The sequence below is a fragment of the Leuresthes tenuis genome, unplaced genomic scaffold, assembly GCF_036924035.1.
Source record: "Leuresthes tenuis unplaced genomic scaffold, fLeuTen1.0.hap1 SCAF_7, whole genome shotgun sequence".
In the NCBI taxonomy this organism is placed as follows: Eukaryota; Metazoa; Chordata; class Actinopteri; order Atheriniformes; family Atherinopsidae; genus Leuresthes; species Leuresthes tenuis.
The window spans coordinates 18,595,805-18,613,877 of NW_027325361.1; the positions used below are offsets into that span (position 1 = coordinate 18,595,805).

Below are 18,073 nucleotides of genomic sequence, written 5' to 3' on the forward strand. Positions count from 1 at the left end.
ATTAGTAGTTAGCAGTATTTACATTTTAGTACAACAGTCATGAAAAATTAATAATTCCGCTTCAGAGAGAGTGACCGATTATGAAACAAGTAAAAGCTAGTAGTAGATTTAAATTACATTAACAGTATTGTTTAAACTAAAATTTTAACTCTTAAAGGCACTAAATGTTAAAAACCAGTGGGTGATGCTATAGAAATTGAAAGCAGAAATCCTCAACCAAAGAAATTATGGATGATTTTGCTCATAATGTGGCTTGTCATGCATAAAAAAAAACACCTTATAAACACGTCAGGCATGTCAATAAGGCTAAAACCTTGATTTTAAGGGTCAGTGAAAGCGACTCGAGTTGCTTGGCAACAAACGTGGTGCAGGAACAGATAATCCAACAGCTGTTAGAGTTGATGATCGCTCAAAAAAAGATGTAATGTTGAACATCAGATGTGGGCGATGCAAGCAGTCAAAGAAATATCTAACATCAGAAGTCCCAGATTTTTTTAATGTTGCTGTATATAGGTTGCTGCTATGGACTGGCGACACTTTCCTCCTGGGAATGCCCCCCCCTCCTGCATTGGATTGTGTATATGAAGTACTGTGTGTAAGTTTGTGTATGCAAGCATATATCGTACCTGGCACCAATGTAAAGTGTCCGATTGACCTGAAGGATCCTCTGGATGTGAAGAGGCTCTTGTCTCAGCCATGTTCTGTGAGGTCGGCCCAGAAACACTGGGTATCTTCTCACCACTGTTGGTGAATATGAGAAAGAAACAGACAATGGCTGATTGGAAAAATACTTCTTTTTTTTTAATTAGATAAACATGGTTGTGAGTCAGTTTGTTTTGACAGTATTGTTTTTAACAGTTGTGACAGGTATTTAAGATTAAGTGGAGACTTATAAGAACTCTTATAAAAGAGCAGCATATCCGTAGCAATGACTGACCAGAAACACGGAGGAGAGAACAAATTATTTGAAAATAAAAAGATATCTGAATTACACTTCCATTCATGTCTTTTGTTTGCAGACTGATTGAGATGATCTTTGGCTGAACATTTTATCTACACGCTGCTTTTTGTTTACATGTTTTTATATGCTCTGGAAGATTACTCAAATTATTCAAAATAAGAGACACAAACTTCAAATACGAAAAACAGAATGTCCATTGTTTCATGGGATGATAAATTATGTGCACTGAGGAAGAAAAACCTTGAGGGAGAGAAATCAAAGACGGTGAGACATTTTCAGTGATTTTCCAGCATGTTGCACCAAAGATGGAAAAACAAACGGAGAAAAAAACATGAAAAAAAAGAAATAACACACATTTAAGTCTTTAACCATCACCTGAAGTGTTTTTCATCCTATTGGCAGCTCAGCTGCTACTTCTTCATTCTTTTGCTGTATTAATTTCTCACAATACACATCTGCATCTCGCTGTCCTGAGAACCACTGTGATTCATTCTTTGTTGTCTCTATAGTCCATGTTTGCCTCTTTCTGTCCACTTTTACACTTCGTCCAATTTACTGTCAGTCTTTTGCTAAAACTTGAACCAGCTGTTCAACTATAAGAGACTATAGTCTCATGCAGCAGAACTTGGTAGTTGACATCGTCAGCTCTCCACTGCTCATAACTGATATGTGGGGAAGGGTCTGGACTTAGCAGGGAAACCATCAGTCAATATTATCGACCTGCAATCAATCAAAGTCTGGTCCTAGCTGGAGACTGCCATGCTGATGTGGAGACGCAAAGTCTGAGTGTTCGCAGAGTTGCGTCTCTTGAGGGTCTGAGCATGCTTATGGGGAAGTCAAGAATCCAAGAGCCCCTTTCTCCTTTCTGGTCTCAATCCAGAGAGCAACCGCATTTCGCTGACCCAAACACCAGTCAACACCCTTCGTGTGAGAGCCTGTCTGACCTCCATAGCCTGAGACCACGACCCTCCTCCGTACCCTCACCCCTAATTCATCACCATGCATGTTTGGCTACTAACCAGTACTTCACACATTATGGCTTGCGTGAGACGCATACAAAGGAGTGAGAGGCTATAGGGCGAAAGAGCCAGAGGTCATTACCTTCAGTGGGGATGAAGTTGAGGGGCCCTGGTTCCTCTGGGAATGCCAGGCTAGCTGTTCGGAGCAGCCAAAACAGCAGGAAGAAGAAGGGAGAGACCACTGCTGCCATAGCAACACAACTGTGGATTCTGTAGAGGAATAAGAAAAAAAGTAAAGTTAGTGGTGACATAATGTGTAAAAACTAAGAGAGAATCATTCAATCAGTCTGTAATTAACCAGCTAACTAAAGTACTGTAACTGTAAGCTGGCAGGGAGTTTTTCTGTACTGAAGCTTCTCTATCTCTATGCCCAGATGTGTATGGAAATGAATAGCTGCTCTAAGTAAGGGACAAGGTCATCCACAGCAGAAGAAGTGTCCAGTCAGCTATAAATGCTGCCACATCACTGTGATAACGAACCTCACGCCACTATGACACATCGAAAACCTATGATAAAGATGCACGAGAGCAGAGAACTTGCTGACATCTTAGGCGAGAAAGGAGGAAAGATATGCCCTGTACATGAATGAAACTAAATCTCTAAAGGCACAGAGTGAGTGAAGCACTCCACACGTCAAGCATTATCCAGGATATGAAAGCAACTTAAAGAGGGAGAAAAGTGGCAGTTTACTTAAATTAAATGCCCTCCAGCAACACCAATCACTTCTCTGCCAACAGAACTAAACTGACAGTATTTTTCATTGTGCCGCACTGAGGAACATGCAGGTCTAGAATGTAATTCATGTGGAAATACAAATGTTACCCAAATGAAGTTACCCTCCATGATTCATCTGGAAAATGACTCCAGCACTCAGCCTCATAGGAGAAAAGTTCTTGGATTTGCTACTGACTTAAGCCACAAACCTCAGAGAACATGAAGGGCAGACCACAACCTCTCCAGTCTGCAATTTTGTTGCAAGAGCACATACTGTATGTGACTCAATTTGCGTCAAATAGGCTTTTTTCTTTGTAAATTTGTTATTGTCATAAGCTCTGACTCATCTGTAATCATCTATCAGTTTTTTTTCTACTTGCCTGGCCAGAAATTGTATTTTCATCCAAATTGCACACATTGTTCACCATATAATTTACAGAATCCCAGAACTCCACATGTATCTCTTCCAGTCATTTGATTTAAAAATCCTTCATTGACACCACTATAAACACAAAACATTTGTCACAGCCATGCACAATTGCAACGTCTCAAATTTGAATACCCAAGGTTGGATTTCTTTATGCAAAATGCGTTTGCATTGTACTGTGGTCACGAATGCATCATGTGATGCAAAAGTACTGAATGCATGTTGTGAATGGTTCCAATGGGGTGAGTTGTTACCTTCAAGATACAGATTATGATAAGAAAAAAGCATTTGGAATAAGGAAAGACTATCAAAGCAACTCCAATTAACGTTGATGACAAAACCGATTGTTCAAACATATAGAATTATATAGATTATCACTTCAACAGTATGTGAACATCTGAACATTTTAAACATAATATGACGGTTCACTTAAACATGTCTTTTATAATGGCATTGATATTAACAGAAATCCGTAAAGCCCCCGCTCTTCTGGGAAGGTTTTCCACATCAATTGTGCATTCATTTGTGATTCAACTTAGTAATCAATGATTGATTCATGCTAAAGTTTATATGTTGAAGATTATATTACTGAAACTGAAAACACAGCATTTGTTAAATGCAGCATTCAGTGTTGGACAGTCTTAAGAGTAAAGTTGTCTTTTACAGAAGGAATCTTGTTTTTATTTGGTGATCTGTGCTCTGGATTCATGAACAGAGCAAATTTATTAAATAAATTAAGGGTAAAAGAGCAATAGAGTTGATCGAACTCTGTAGATTAAGCTCAGGGATCCTGGCAGACGTAAAACAAAATGAATAATAACTGCAGATGTACTGGCAAGGTCACTGACTATCACCAGCAGTCATTCTCATGCACAACCATTGTGTATGAAGCTGCCTCGTTTTTACTCGCTGAGGTAGCAGAATTTTGTGTAGATTCATGAGATCATCATCACAGGACAATCACATCTTGCCTGGCTTTAAGCTATAATAAGCATTTTCGGCACAGGCGAAGAAATTTGGACAAAACAGACTGCTGCATGAAGGTTTTGAATGTGACCAATCAACCATTGTGACTGGCAACGTGACCCGTGCTCACTTTCAGGGCATCAAATATCACTGACCTGTCAGAGCCCAGGGTATCATAAAGATGGTCACGAGGGGTTGTTTAGTGTTAATGCCCTGACACACTGGCTGTGGCAATATATAGGTCACAAACATGTGTGACAATCACAGAACTTAGAAACACGAGATCAGAGTTCCAGGCTCCTCTGGCACAGCTGTTCTTTGTGTTTCTTTTAAACAAGTTTTCACTCTTAACTTTTCATTTGGTTTCACTCACTGTGCAGGATACATGATTTCATCACTGCAGCATTTAGAGTACACAGTTAAAAAACTGATGTTTACGGTTTAATGCTGTAATTATGATGCCACGGTGTCCTGACAAAGCTGCAGTAAGTCATAACATCAAAGTGAGAACGGTTAACTTAAAGAGATTACCTAAATTGTTGTTATAGCACCATCAGATTTGGAGAGTAAAGGCTGGAAGGCTGGAAGGCTGAAAGGCGGTTTTACTTTCAGCACTTGACTTGCTGAGTTTGGTTTGGAGAAAAAGAAAGTTTCATGAGCCAAATATTATTCAAAAGTGCCTGCTCTTTTACAAACCAGACAACAAATCAAATAGATCTGTGTATCAAAGCATCAGGTGTGTCTAGTTAAATATTCATGTCCTTCACAGTTGGAAAAATAAAGCAAAAGAAAAAAACTGCTAATATTCATCACACATAAGGTCATAGAATACAGTGTGTGAATAACACAATGTACATATGTGCGAGTCAACAAAAAAAAACTAAATTGAATTAATTAAATTCTGTCCAACCTTATATTATATTAGGCATGATGTGTATATGCATGGTCTGAATTGTGTGCAGTGGACACACACTCCTTGTCTTTATAAATACCAGTTCATATGTGTGAGAAAAGCATATGAATAGCTCTTTTTTTACATTCACATTATTCATGCTTCTGCCTCACAAAATGAGCTTGTGGTGGAATATCATTGCGCATAGTAAAGTACCACATTCAGAAGCATAAGCTACTTGTACTTCACTAGTATTTCCAATGTTTTGAAAAATAAACTGTTGTATTCATCTTCCGCCACATTACAGATTACAAATTTAATACTTTGTTACCCCACTACAAAGCGTTGACTTGACATTCCAATTTTCTTTTAACTATTCATGTCAAATGAAAATGATTCATCTCTAAACTCATAATACATACATATATTTATAAAGTAGATTAACTTTTACCAGTACAATACGTTGTTGTAGATTTAACAACCCAAAGTTAAACTTATATGAGCAAAATGCAACACAAGCAATAATACACAGGTGACATATTTCTGAAACATCACATCAAATGTCATCTTTTTTTATAAATACTTTGAAAATAACCAAAACTTCATTTTTGTTTGATTACCTTGAGCACAATATTTTTTTTCAATAACAGAGCAATATTCCTACTTCTATACAAGGAAAGGTTCTGAATAGTTCTGCCCCTGGAATGAGCTTCCTCTCTGTAGTCATTATCTCTCAGTCTCTCTCTCACGCGCTCTCACTGTCCTCCCTGAAGGATACAAACAGCCATTGTGCGGCCCATCTCTATAATGGAGTCTCAGACATAACCTTATCAAGACACATAATCTTTATGGGACATTTCTCAAATTCCCTTCTCTGACACCAGAATAAAAGTGGAATGCATGCTAATTACTTAACACCCACAAGCAAAATTACAGGAGGTGAAGGGGAAAGAGTCACACGGAGAAGAAAAGGAGGTCACTGGGTAGAAAGAGATAGATTGACTTAGAGATAAGTGAGAATGAGCAAGACGCAGAGAAAAGAGATGGGAAGTCAGTAAGCCAGTATGTCCAATCAGAGATACTATTGTTTTGCCTATTAATAATGTATGAGTAAATGTCAGGCGGTACACATTCGATTAGTATAATTAGGCTCTTTGGGCAATACAATTTCATGGGACAGTAGAACAAGTAGATACAGAAGTACTAAACTAAGTGTGTATTCTTCATTGTGTATATGCAGTATATATATATATTTGTGCCTGTGTAGGTATGTGTGGGGAAGTACAAATGGATGTGTGCCCCAGTATTTCTGTAATCATGACAAATGGCATCAGCCGAGTCCATTCAGAAGCATCCCTGCATGCAGCAAGCAATACAGTAGAATGGTATTATCATTGAACGAGGCACACTGTGGCTCACGTATACATTTTGCCGTTTGGAAGAGAAACTACTCCAAAATATTTTACACCAGGGTGCTCTAAAACTCAGCGTTCCCACTTTTAGATGTAACTAAAGTCATGCTTAAGTTGGCACACTGTGTGAGCTCCATGGTGTTGAAAAAAAAAAAATTTAAAATGATACTGTCAGAAGCAAACTGTCAGTTCTATCCCCTGAGAAGGGCTATTACTTCCAGCGCTGTGTTAAACATATTCAGGGACAGAGCCTGATTTCTGAAAAGTTTTTGGGTGTCGGGTTAAAACAGATGGCAAATGGACAAAAGTGGAAAACAATAGCTGGTTAAGTATAGCACACATTTTAAGCTGAAGGTCCCATTCACACCAGCAGTTTCACAGTGCTCCACTGACTATCACCAAATGTACAGAGACTTGTTAAGTCTTCATATTAAATTAGATGGGATCGATTTCACAATGCCAGTTAGTATATTTTCAAAACAAGGTAATTAATAGATCATTTAGATGCCTAAAAGGTTGGATTGTTAAAGAGTGAAATTGAGGTTGCTTCGTCTCCCTGTTGCAATCAAATCTATCCACGCTGTGGCCAACTCACCAGCAAATCAATGTCTATTGTCTTAAGTAAAGCTCTGATGAAGACAGATTGAAGTCGGCATAAAGTACAAAGACTTAACAGAGAAGACGAAATGGTTTGATGTCAAGAAAAAAAAGACACGTAGGTAATGTCTGCAGTATTAAACTGGCTGATGATTACAGAAAGAGGCCGTGTACCGCAGAGGTCTGTGTACTTTGCAAGAAAATAGAACACCTCATCATCAAACAAAGATGCTAATATGCTCTGAAATGTTTTTGTTACATATTAAAAGTTACCATGGCGACTCTTGCTTTCCCCTATCCATAGTCATTCTATGTTTCTCTGCATTTTATTATGCAGTGGTTTGTCTCTGCCTCAGCCTCAGACTTGATGATGTATTTCTGTAACACAGCTGTGAACTACTTGCTCCAAAAATTGGACCGGTGGGTTTAAAGAAAACCAAGATTATGCATGTCCTAGATTTAAAGAAACTGGTAATGAAATAGAAATGAATTAACGGGGAGGTGTACAGTGTGGTGGTTTTGGTATTTATGATTAAAATATTTTACATTGTGGTTGTCAAGCATTATGAAAAGGTATCAGAACAGAGTACTCAAGTAATAATGTATAATATAATCCCTTTTCACACCAGCCGCCCAGCTTTGAACAGCCTGTACAGAGGAAGAACGAATATAAATAAGATCCTTTTCCACTCAAATCCTTTTATCACTATTCTACACGACAAACTAGATTTTTCCTTTTCCCAAAAAATTAATGTTTGGTATATTTTTTGCAGGTATTGCATGTATCACATCTGCATACAACAATATCAATACATGTTCTTTAACAACAAAGGTTTACATGACCACAACATTACATTTAAGTCTTGTGTCACAACTCTTAGAAATTGCCTCTCCAGCTGCAACAGGCTGCTGTTTTAAGTGAAAAGGCTCTGGGTTAATATTTTGCACGCTATATGCGCAGCTCTAACTACACTAGTGGCACATTTGGCAGCTGAAGAGGAAAATATTTTACTAGCTGAACCAACGTTCATATAAATAACAATGTGTGACCACACAATTTGCAATACCACTTAAATAAGATGACAATTAAGTATGCCAGTGTTCTGGTACTTCCAAACAGCCAGTCTTATAATTAATACAGGTCATAAGTTTTTCCCAACTTCAATCATTTTTTTTTTTTTTTGGGTTTTCTGTGATCAGTCATTTGCAACACAAAGATCAAAGCAAAAACATTTTCAAAGAGATCTAAGCTTTGTTTGAAATTATTCTACAATGCATTTTTGGAGAGCTGTGACACCTGGATGGGTGTTGAGTCATGGATGTCAAGGCACCTTCTACATATACAGGTCTTGGTTGCAAATGGATGATTGTAATGTGATCTGGATGCTCCAAAGGCAAGGAAATGTAGTCTCCTCTCCTACCCTTGCATCCTCAGATTTATGTCTTTCACCCTCTTCTCTCCTTTTTCTCCATGGCTGGTGCAGTGTCTGCTCTCATTGCCTCTGCAATATCAGTCTATATTACAACAGCTTTATTCACACTTTCCTATTATAGATACAGAAGCAACAGAAGTCTAAAGGTTTTCATGGTTAAATATTCCCTGTAACTGTAAAAGAGATACTGGGTCTTTGAACATTATCTTTTAAAACACTTAATAACTTTAAAAGAGGTATAAATGCTGAAAGAAATTTGCTGCAGGCACAAGCGTGCGCTCCACTGAGAAGACCTTCAGGACTTTAAGTATAAGACTGTGCAGGAACATGTGAAAGCATACTTAGTATGCAGTGAAGGATCTTATGTTTGTTCTCTTTTCTTTATGTAGACCTAAAGACACCTCATAGATTTCCAACAGACTAGGCTAATCATGGTATTAGTGAGAGGAGAGAGGCTGCTTCATGGAGTGAGCAGAATCGATGACAGGTGAAAGCCTGATGCTGCTGGATCTCCTTCTGTCAGCAACAACATGAGAAACTGCGTCCTGAAGGGACTTGAGGAGGGGTGGGAATATAGAGATGTGAGAATGAAGGCTGGGAAACGGGGTTTAAAACAAAGATGAAAATCAACACGACTGCTATAAAAAAAAAAAAAAAAAAAACAGAGGTGAGAGAACAGGGAGAGGACCAGGCAGGACATAGAAGAAGAGAGAAATAATACACCACGGGGAGAAATGAAGAGAAACAGAGGTGAAAGAGAGACAAGTGAGGCATTCAAACAGAGAGGGGGAAGTCACACCGGAAACATAGACAGTGAAGCCAAAGAATGTGTGGAATGAGAGAGTGAAAGACAAAGACACAGAGGAGAAGGAGTTTAGAGCCAATTGTACTTGTGTACTGCCAGAATTAACTGCATCACGAGCCAAAAGTAGACTAGTGTGAAGAACCTTCTTACTCTGTACTTACCAGGTGTGTAACTTATCAAAACTGGTGACATTTTTCAGTGTCTCTTGTTCATTCAATGGTTGCGAATTGGTGTTATTATCTGGATGAACCAAAACATCTTGCAACTCAAGACAAAACAAAAGGTTTTGTTATTTTGGTAGCAGATATAAGAGTGTGTCAGTACAAGATCGGCACCATAAAGGTAACAGTAGCTATTGTTGATTATAACATTCTGTTAACATAGCCACATTAAATGAACAATATCCTAAATCTATAAATGTCACCTGTGAGTTACTGAAGTTACACTCTAAACATTGTTTAAGTAAGGATATTGTTGAGTTTATAGGCCATCCTTGCCTTCAACTTTAGATAGGTTTGATTTCTGAAAGGAAGTAAACGCCGACCATGAAACAAGATATTCAACCCAGTTTCCCCCAGATAAGCCTAACCTAAAAGTTTTTTTTGTGCCTATATTTAGCCTATGTTTCTGCTGTGCTTGGAACTGGTTAAATGCTGACATTAATGTATGCCATTTCTAAGCAAACATAAGCTAACATTGCGCACTGCTGGTGCCGCAGCAGCAGCAGCAGAATAACAGTAGCTGGGTTCCATTCACGGGTGAAGCAAATCTGACACCTAAAAAAGGAAACGTACATCAGAAACGTTTCCTTTGACTGGTTTAAAGCAACTAAACAGGTTGCGTACTGTTTCCAGAAGGTTGTGGTGTAGGTCAGGTTGCTAGCTGCTCAAATTTACTAGATGCCTGAACCAGAAACTAACCTGGAAGAGGAAAAACTGCGGTCGACATCTGGAAAAGAAAAATGGAACTGAGCTCTTCTTCATGAATTCTTTTCACCTCTGGGAATATCTTTGCCAGGTCAGACACAATTTGTAAAGTTGTTTCTCTGGTAGTGAGAGCATAACCTTTTGAGCTCATAAGCATACTTTTTTGTTCTTGGTGTTTGTCTTTAGATATTTCTACAGTTTGTATTCACTTTCTCTTATTTGCATCTTCTGAGTCCAAATCAAAAACCAAAATGTTAACCTGGCTACTGAAACGAGGCACTTGGCAGCAAACAAATGCCAACATCCTTAGGAAAAAACTGTTCACGAGACACATATAGATGTAAAAAAAAAAATCAGCCAACATGTGCATAACTGAACAAGGAGAATTTGTTAAATGGTGCTATTCTTTCAGTTATGCTACTACTCTATTAACTCATTAAACATAAAGAGCCATTGATACACAAAAACTCCTTCACATTCTTACATATTAACTTGTTAACAGAGATTGGAAACATTTCTTTACTCCAGCGAATCTGGGACTATTACATTCAGACTGCATCTGATTAAGTCTCAGTTGGAATAAAGAAGATAAGTTCATCTTACCCTAATAAAGGGCCTTGTTTTTTTTTTTTTTAAATCTATTATTCCTCTGAATTTTTTTTACGTTTTCTCTTCTCAAATTTCCTGAAAACCTTTTTAAATCTGATCTGTTGCTTGCAAGCACTCCTTGGCACACGGTACATGCAAAAAAGCATCAGGATATTCACCAGCTACTCTCATCACTTTCAGGCCAAATGTACAAACAATGTCGGTATTCCCTCCACTAAAAAGAAATGTTCACACAATTTCATCCCTTTGCTTGGGACTGGACTGACCTGTGGTTTGTTTACTAGAAATTTGCATCAGCATGAAATCCTGCTGCCTCAATCACATCACACATATTTAAACAGAAAGAGGGAAGGGAGGAGAATCTAACAGAGAGAGAGAAGGGGGAGTGCGTGGTAAATGAAAAATTAACAATGACCTTTTTGCACAGAACACTGATTTTCCCATGAACTGAGTATGTGTACAGTATGAGGACAAAAAGTCCTATCAACAATCTTCTTTTGTCTGAAGCAAATCATGAGAATCTGTGTTCTGCCTCTGCTTACCGACTACTGCTGTGGTTAGTACAGTATCTCATTTACAATTAAACAATTTATGTCCAGTGGATTTATAATTTCAAGAGAGTTAAAGGTTGGTGGTGGAATAAGATAATCCTTGACTCCTTCTCTGAGATGTGGATATGCTCTTATTAATGTGTGAGAAGCAGCCTGATGAGAGAGCACTGGATGGCAGAGCGGTAATCTGATACTTGTAATAACTTATTGTTGATGAATGAATATATTTTAGTATTACCAGAGTTCTCCCTGGAGTTGTGTCCCTGTCATTAACCTTCACAGTAATCAAAATTACAGCTGTAGGGACATCAGGAGACAGAATGGCTGCCGTGCAATCTAGAAGGAGCTGAACAAAGATTCTGCAGCGCCGTCTGATAACGTATGCAGGAATCTGCAGGTTAATTATGGCTCTGTGTTACATGAAGAGAGAAACTCAGAGAGATATTTCTTTTCATCTTCATATTTCTTTAGGTTTAACTACCTACCATGGTAGTACTCTTTGCCCTAGCTGCTTTTATCCTTGGCTTGAACAAACCTTTCCCTCTGAATAGTTTTGAATGTGTAGGGTTTCCACACATAGAATGCAGCCCTGAATTTAACTTGACTTAACCTGGAGGAGTGGTATAAGAAAATGCAAATGGCCAGATCATGAGACCTGAAACTTTAGCCTGCCAGTTCCATGGAAGAGGTCTTTGTAGTGCCTGATTAAGCCTGACTGTACATCTGAGGGTGACTAAGAAGGTTCATTTATCCAAATATGCCAACAGAAATGTCTACCTGGGGAGACAAAAGATTTTAGAAGTCAATAAACCAAAATCATGAGATAAATTCAAGCAGACTTTTTGTTCATTATGTCTTGTCTCCTGTACGCTCTAATCAGACAGCACTTTTTGTCGAAACCAGACAGATCATTTCAAAATGTGAGAAGGTGTCCATGATCTTCTGTTGTGTACTACACATGAGAAAGAGAAACGCAAGAGCTCATAGGAGAGAATGGCTTTGGTCATCAAAACATCGATAGTTGAAACGAGGAGAAACATCAAGTCACATCCCAACAGCACAGATAGGCCTGACCTTTGGCTTCGTACCAGTTTACAAGCATCATTAGAAAGGCAGGGATCAGGAGCCAAGGCCATAAATCACACTCAAACCATCCATGTAGGAGGAACCCTGCTACACTGCGGTAAAAATGAAAAGAAAACACACTCTGAAACTGACAGGAGACTAAAAGCAACTCCATCCATCAATAGCTGGAGGCTCCAGAAATTCAGTAAGGGAAAACACACCAGGCGATAATCTTTAATATAGAAACTCTGCTAATGGCAATAAGAGGTTCTGCAGTATAACAGAGCTTCTCCTGATGTGATTATTCAGCTAAATTCTCCCCAAAGGAAATGTATCATCCTGTATAAACACTCAGAGGTAACTTAATAGGGCAATACGTTCCCATCAAGAGACTGTATGGCCTGTTTGGTTGTGAATCAGGAGAAGAAGTGGATTTATGTCACGGCAACAAGTCACTGTCAGAGGGGACATAGGAGTTGGGTGACAGGCAGAAACAAAACATTTGGAGGAAAGCGGAAGGCAAAGAAAAATGGAAACTCAGTAACCCAACAGTACCTCTCATATATGCTCAATAACTATTAAGAGTTTTGGTAACAGGCATATATATGTATAGTTTTTTTAATAGTTAATCACCTCTTGAACACTGAGTAGATAAAGCAAAGCCTTCATCTTGACATTTGGAAACAAATTTCTGCTTGTTATGAAAAAAGTGTACATTTTTTTGGCTTGCTGCAATAACTCCTTGGAGTCTTGTTGTCAGGTGTCCACTGTCCCCCAAATACAGCTCAGCACACCCCTTCATGTGGGAAAAAAAAAACAGTTTCTTGGTAACATTTTGTTGTGCATTTAATTGAAAGATACATGACAGTGGCATCAATCCGTAGTGATTTGCTGAACCGCCCAAAGTGCGTAATTGATCCATTAAACATAATTGCAGAGGTGTTGCATATCTGTAATTGCCAAGAGGAGCAACTAAAAAAAAATCATTATATCGTCATCAAGTGAGGCTCAGATGAACTGCGTGCAAAATTATAAGGTACTGAACCATTCTGAAAGTACGAATAATTTAAACTAGAAGGATTATGAAGTTTAATATTTTCCAGGTGTCATGCATTTATGTAATATCTTTTTGACACTAATTATTACTTTAAGATGTGCATATATATATATTTTTTTACAGCTTCATAACTTTTGTTAAAAGAGACTTAACTGATAACGAAAAGTAAAAAATTGTAACATCCCTTTCAGACAAATACAACATGTTGAACTTAGGCCGAACATCTGAGATACAGACAATTAAACACTGTGTCCCAAATATGCATATGTGCTGGAAATCAACTCCTCCAAATGTTGACAGTTTCTGGAAGATGCTTTCTTGAAGCAGTGGTACATGAAGAGATTTGCACCTTTCAAGAAGCCAATGATCTTTTTTCAGGACAATGCACCATCAAAAGGCTACCAAGTATGCCTAGCTAGATGGCAAAGGCTTCAATAATGGCCTGTTACTCTTCCTCATTATATTCAAATCATGCAGAGTACCTGTGAGCCCCCCTCACATGTGAACATATAAAGTGAGGGAAGACAATAGAACTCTTGGTTACTTGATTTATGAACTGAAAGGGCAATAATTGTGCAATAATTCTGCCCATTGGAGCTCTCAGATAATATGTATTTCTCTGTATCCCTATGTATTTATGTTAAATTACCTATTCTCGAAATCTGTTACAAGCTGTATGCCTTTGAATAATACGATTTAAGAGAAAGAACAGAATCAATTTGTCTTCCTAAGTATTTCTGTTTTGAGCATAAGAGAGATTTTAGATAGAGAGGGGGGAGAAACATGGAAGTCAGAATGCATTTTTGGCTTCACAACATCTCTGTATGCTAATGCTGTTTACCATAGGCTCCTCTCAAGCTTACCGCCCCTGTGCAGTGCATAAAGCTCTGTCAGATGAAGCCACTATTTTGTTAGAAAAAAATTCAGCCCAAAGTTGACGCTATTTGCCATATAAGCCACAAGCTACGACAATCAGGAATAATAATCCCTCTGCTGTGTCCAGAATTTTTATTTATGGTTACAAATTTAGCAGGAAATCATCTTGCCAGGAGCTCAACTGTGAACGCCGCTGTCATAAACAGTATGCGAAAGCAATTTTCTCTGTCCTGACAGAGACTGGGAGGCATGGCGCAGTATCTTCTCCAAGCAGAAGGCTGACAGAGCAGGCTGGCACGGGTAAAGATAGAAGAGTCTACCTGCAAGTCCTCAGCCTTTGACTTCACACTGACGCTCACGTACACATGCGTCCTTGCTGTAGAAATGCCCATGCAATCTAAAATCAGCACATTATCCCATGGACTGGACTCACACACCCGCCTCTCTGCCCTTCTTTCCTCCCTCCCATCTTCTTTCAGCACAAATCAGCCACCTGCTCATCCTTTTCAGTCCGATACATTCCACCTGTGTCACTTTCAATTTCAACAAGAGCTCATGCACTGCATTAACTTTAGGTTCCCTTTTTCTTTACCTCTCCCTGCTGCTTTGATTGTCACATCTCATATGGTATACAGACACACAAGAACTCACACACTGTAGTGTCAATCAACAGATGTCTCCAGTTGACACTGTGCACACTAGGCAGCTGTGAACAAAGACGCATTCCTGTATGTGTGCTCAGCACTAGATCCAAATTCAAAATAAACAGATATAAACATACACACATACACACAAAGTCTTTCATTGCATTGCAGGCATAACTCCCAGGCCTGGCTGTGTGCAAGTTTGATCTCTCTCACCGTGTCTGAGAAGCATGTTAATCAGTAAAGAAGGCTGCCAGCTCAGCCGTATATGTCTCCATCTTTCTTCCCCGTGTCGCCGTCTCTCAGCTTCTATCTGCATCTTTTCTCTCCAATCTGTCTTTGCTCGAGTCAAAACTCTGCCTCATTGTATTTATATCTCATCCTTCTCCTCCTCCTGTTCTCACACGAGCTCTCATCCCATCACAACAAATCATTTCTGTCCTTTTGCCTCTACATTTTAATGCATGCCCGCCTCCCAATTAGACTGATGGGATTTCAGACACTAAAGACTTGGATGGTTTATGAAGAAGAAGTCAGTGAATATAGCAAAGTTTTACCCAACAAGACTTACATTTTACCAACACAGTCAATGTGCAGAAGCATGTGCCAAACAAGCTGGTGAAGCAATCGACAGGTTACCACCTAAGAGAACATTGTTGGTTTCGTCTTGAACACTGTGGGCTGAATCTTTTGTGTGAGATCATTTCTTTTTTTAACAGTTCTTATTTACTGCTTGGTTTGGTTCAGAGAAGATTATGGTTTTTTTTTAACCACAGCCTTTCAAAACCTTGCACACTCATCACAAAATGTCAAGCTCTTTTGGCTAAGAAACTCCGGACTTAGACCTATCCGTTTTCTCTAGAAATGTAAAATAGCAACATTTTACTCTGCTGACTGAGCTGCATTATACGGCTTCTCTTCTTTTTCCTTCCTGCGGTCACCGTTAACTCCACTGCCACCCCTCTGCTCTGACGGTTTGGGATCTCTCTGTGACTTTGCTAAAGTGGATTTGGTTTTGAGGGTTTCATAGGACGAGTTTTAAAAAGTGTGCTTTGAGAGCTGAAGGGCAAAGAAGAAGAGGAAGTGATGATGGCAAGAGGGGAGGAAGTTGTGTGGGAAGAGATATAGGGTCTATATGTTTACAGAGACAGCTCCTAAGCAGATTTCAGCCCAAACCACTAAGTTATAAGTCATGCAGTGGAGAGAGTGAATGGCAGTGGTCATCCCTGTAAAGACTGATAACGATGTTGAGACAGACGATGAGGGAGTACAGCAACGGGGGGCAGAAAAGGGTAAATTAAAATAGGAGAGCATTCATCTAAGCCAACATGAAGATAAGAGCATGCCTATTCAATAGCTCCAAGTATAAAAAAGTGCAAATACAAAAGATGCTCTTTAGCTTTACTAAACAAAGGTCCTAAGACACAAATTAAAAGACATATTGCCTTGACCTGACTGACTCAGATGAACGGTCAAAGAAGATGTGTTATGCTTGACAGACTCTTTTCTTCATTTCACCCGAAATGGCTTTGGCCTTTATTCATGGTGTCGCACTTAGAAATAAACGCACTCACATGGCACACTTCACAGACAACATCGCAATGGAGTTTTCTCTGCTCGGTCACCCAGTAACATCCACTCCTATTTGCATAAAACAACTCTGAGCTCCTCGTCAGATTACAGTCACAGGGATGTTTAACAATTTCGTTCGCTACCTGGCATCTGATGAACCGGATAAAATCAATAAAAGCCATTTCCTTAACAAGTCAGTGACTCCAGTTTTGGTTGTCAAGTTAATTCAATAAAATCTGAAGAGAAAAAAAAAAGTAAGTGCAGGGATATACACTGGTGAGCTCTCACTTATCTGATATGGGGCTTTCACAAGAAAAAGTATTAAATCAACTATGCAGAACATTCACGGTATTGATTTCTGAAAGTTTGAGCACAGAACAGGCTCAAGGATATGTGAGGTTGCGAGGCTGAACTGTGGAGCTACTCTCACTGTGTTACCTGTCATGAAGTCAGTGAAGAGGAATAAAGCAATTCATCTGGGCCTTTAAATCCCACAGAACGAAAACAAGAATCCAACACATAGCTCCATCAGCCCTCTCTCTCAACTTTCCATTAAAGCACTGCTGCAGTACAAAGATTTTTTTATGCTCCTTCCACTCCAGCAGATTGGGAGCTACATACGTGATTGTGATCTCTGAATAACAGGCTAAGTGGCTTGTTCTTTGATTGGTCTTTCTCTGGGCTCTTGAGCAACAGGGTATAACGCTGCAGAGCCAAACAGACAGGAGGCTTACCCCCTGCTGCAGCTGTTGACAGAGGCTGTCATTTTAAAAACACAGAAGAGAGAAAACAAGTCATTGAAGCAAATTGCCCAGATTGGTTTCTTCTGAGAATATTCAAACAAACAGCCACACTGAAATCAAAATCAGATCAAAACAACTTGAAGTATTGTCCGCTTTTACCATGAAAGTAAAATTCTCCTGTTGGATTTTCATGCACATTTTTTGATCTACAATCTGTGATGTTCAGTTCGAGACCGGAGCTTTTTCGTGAACGGAGCAACACCAACTTGGTCTGTTTCCGCTGAACTTTTTTAACATTTTTCAAGAGTAAACATACCCAAGCACTGTTTCAAACGCTAAATCTCAAACTCATCAAAACAGCAGCTGCCTACTGTCACGGGAGAAGGGCCTCTTATTAGGCTTTTACTTACTCTCAAATCCAACACATCAAAACAGGCATGTGGATGTCACGAGAGCACAGGAATAGCATCCTTCCAAGAGAACTGCTCTGCATGCACAAAAGCAGTCCTGCGAACATGCAACTTACAGTCACTCGCAGATCAAGTTGACTTCTGTGACCTTTCAGGCAAGAAAGTGTCAGAAGCTTCTGCTCCCATCTCTGCTCATTGTTTGTCAAGTTCACCTTAAGAATGATTGATACAAAACATCAAATGCTAATTCAAGCAGTACCGTAGTAAGTACCACTAATACTGCTAATTCTTTTGAAATGGCAGTAACTGCTGTTGTATTTACAGCATTGATGGGTTTTCTATCACTGACATTGCCAAAACAAAGCCTAGAATTGCAGCCAATATTACAGCTCT

The 18,073-nt window shown here is 39.1% G+C and overlaps 1 protein-coding gene across 1 annotated transcript in view; it reads right to left on the bottom strand.

Moving 5' to 3' along the window:
- The window catches only part of sema6bb (sema domain, transmembrane domain (TM), and cytoplasmic domain, (semaphorin) 6Bb), a 129,884-nt gene that overhangs the window by 68,666 nt on the left and 43,145 nt on the right, over positions 1–18,073 (bottom strand). The window contains exons 2-3 of the mRNA XM_072389717.1: positions 2,063–2,190; positions 627–741 (exon numbers count right to left, since the gene is read on the bottom strand). Of these exons, the coding sequence (XP_072245818.1) occupies positions 627–741; positions 2,063–2,171 (224 nt within the window). The 5' untranslated portion in view covers positions 2,172–2,190. The remainder of the gene's footprint in view (positions 1–626; positions 742–2,062; positions 2,191–18,073) is intronic.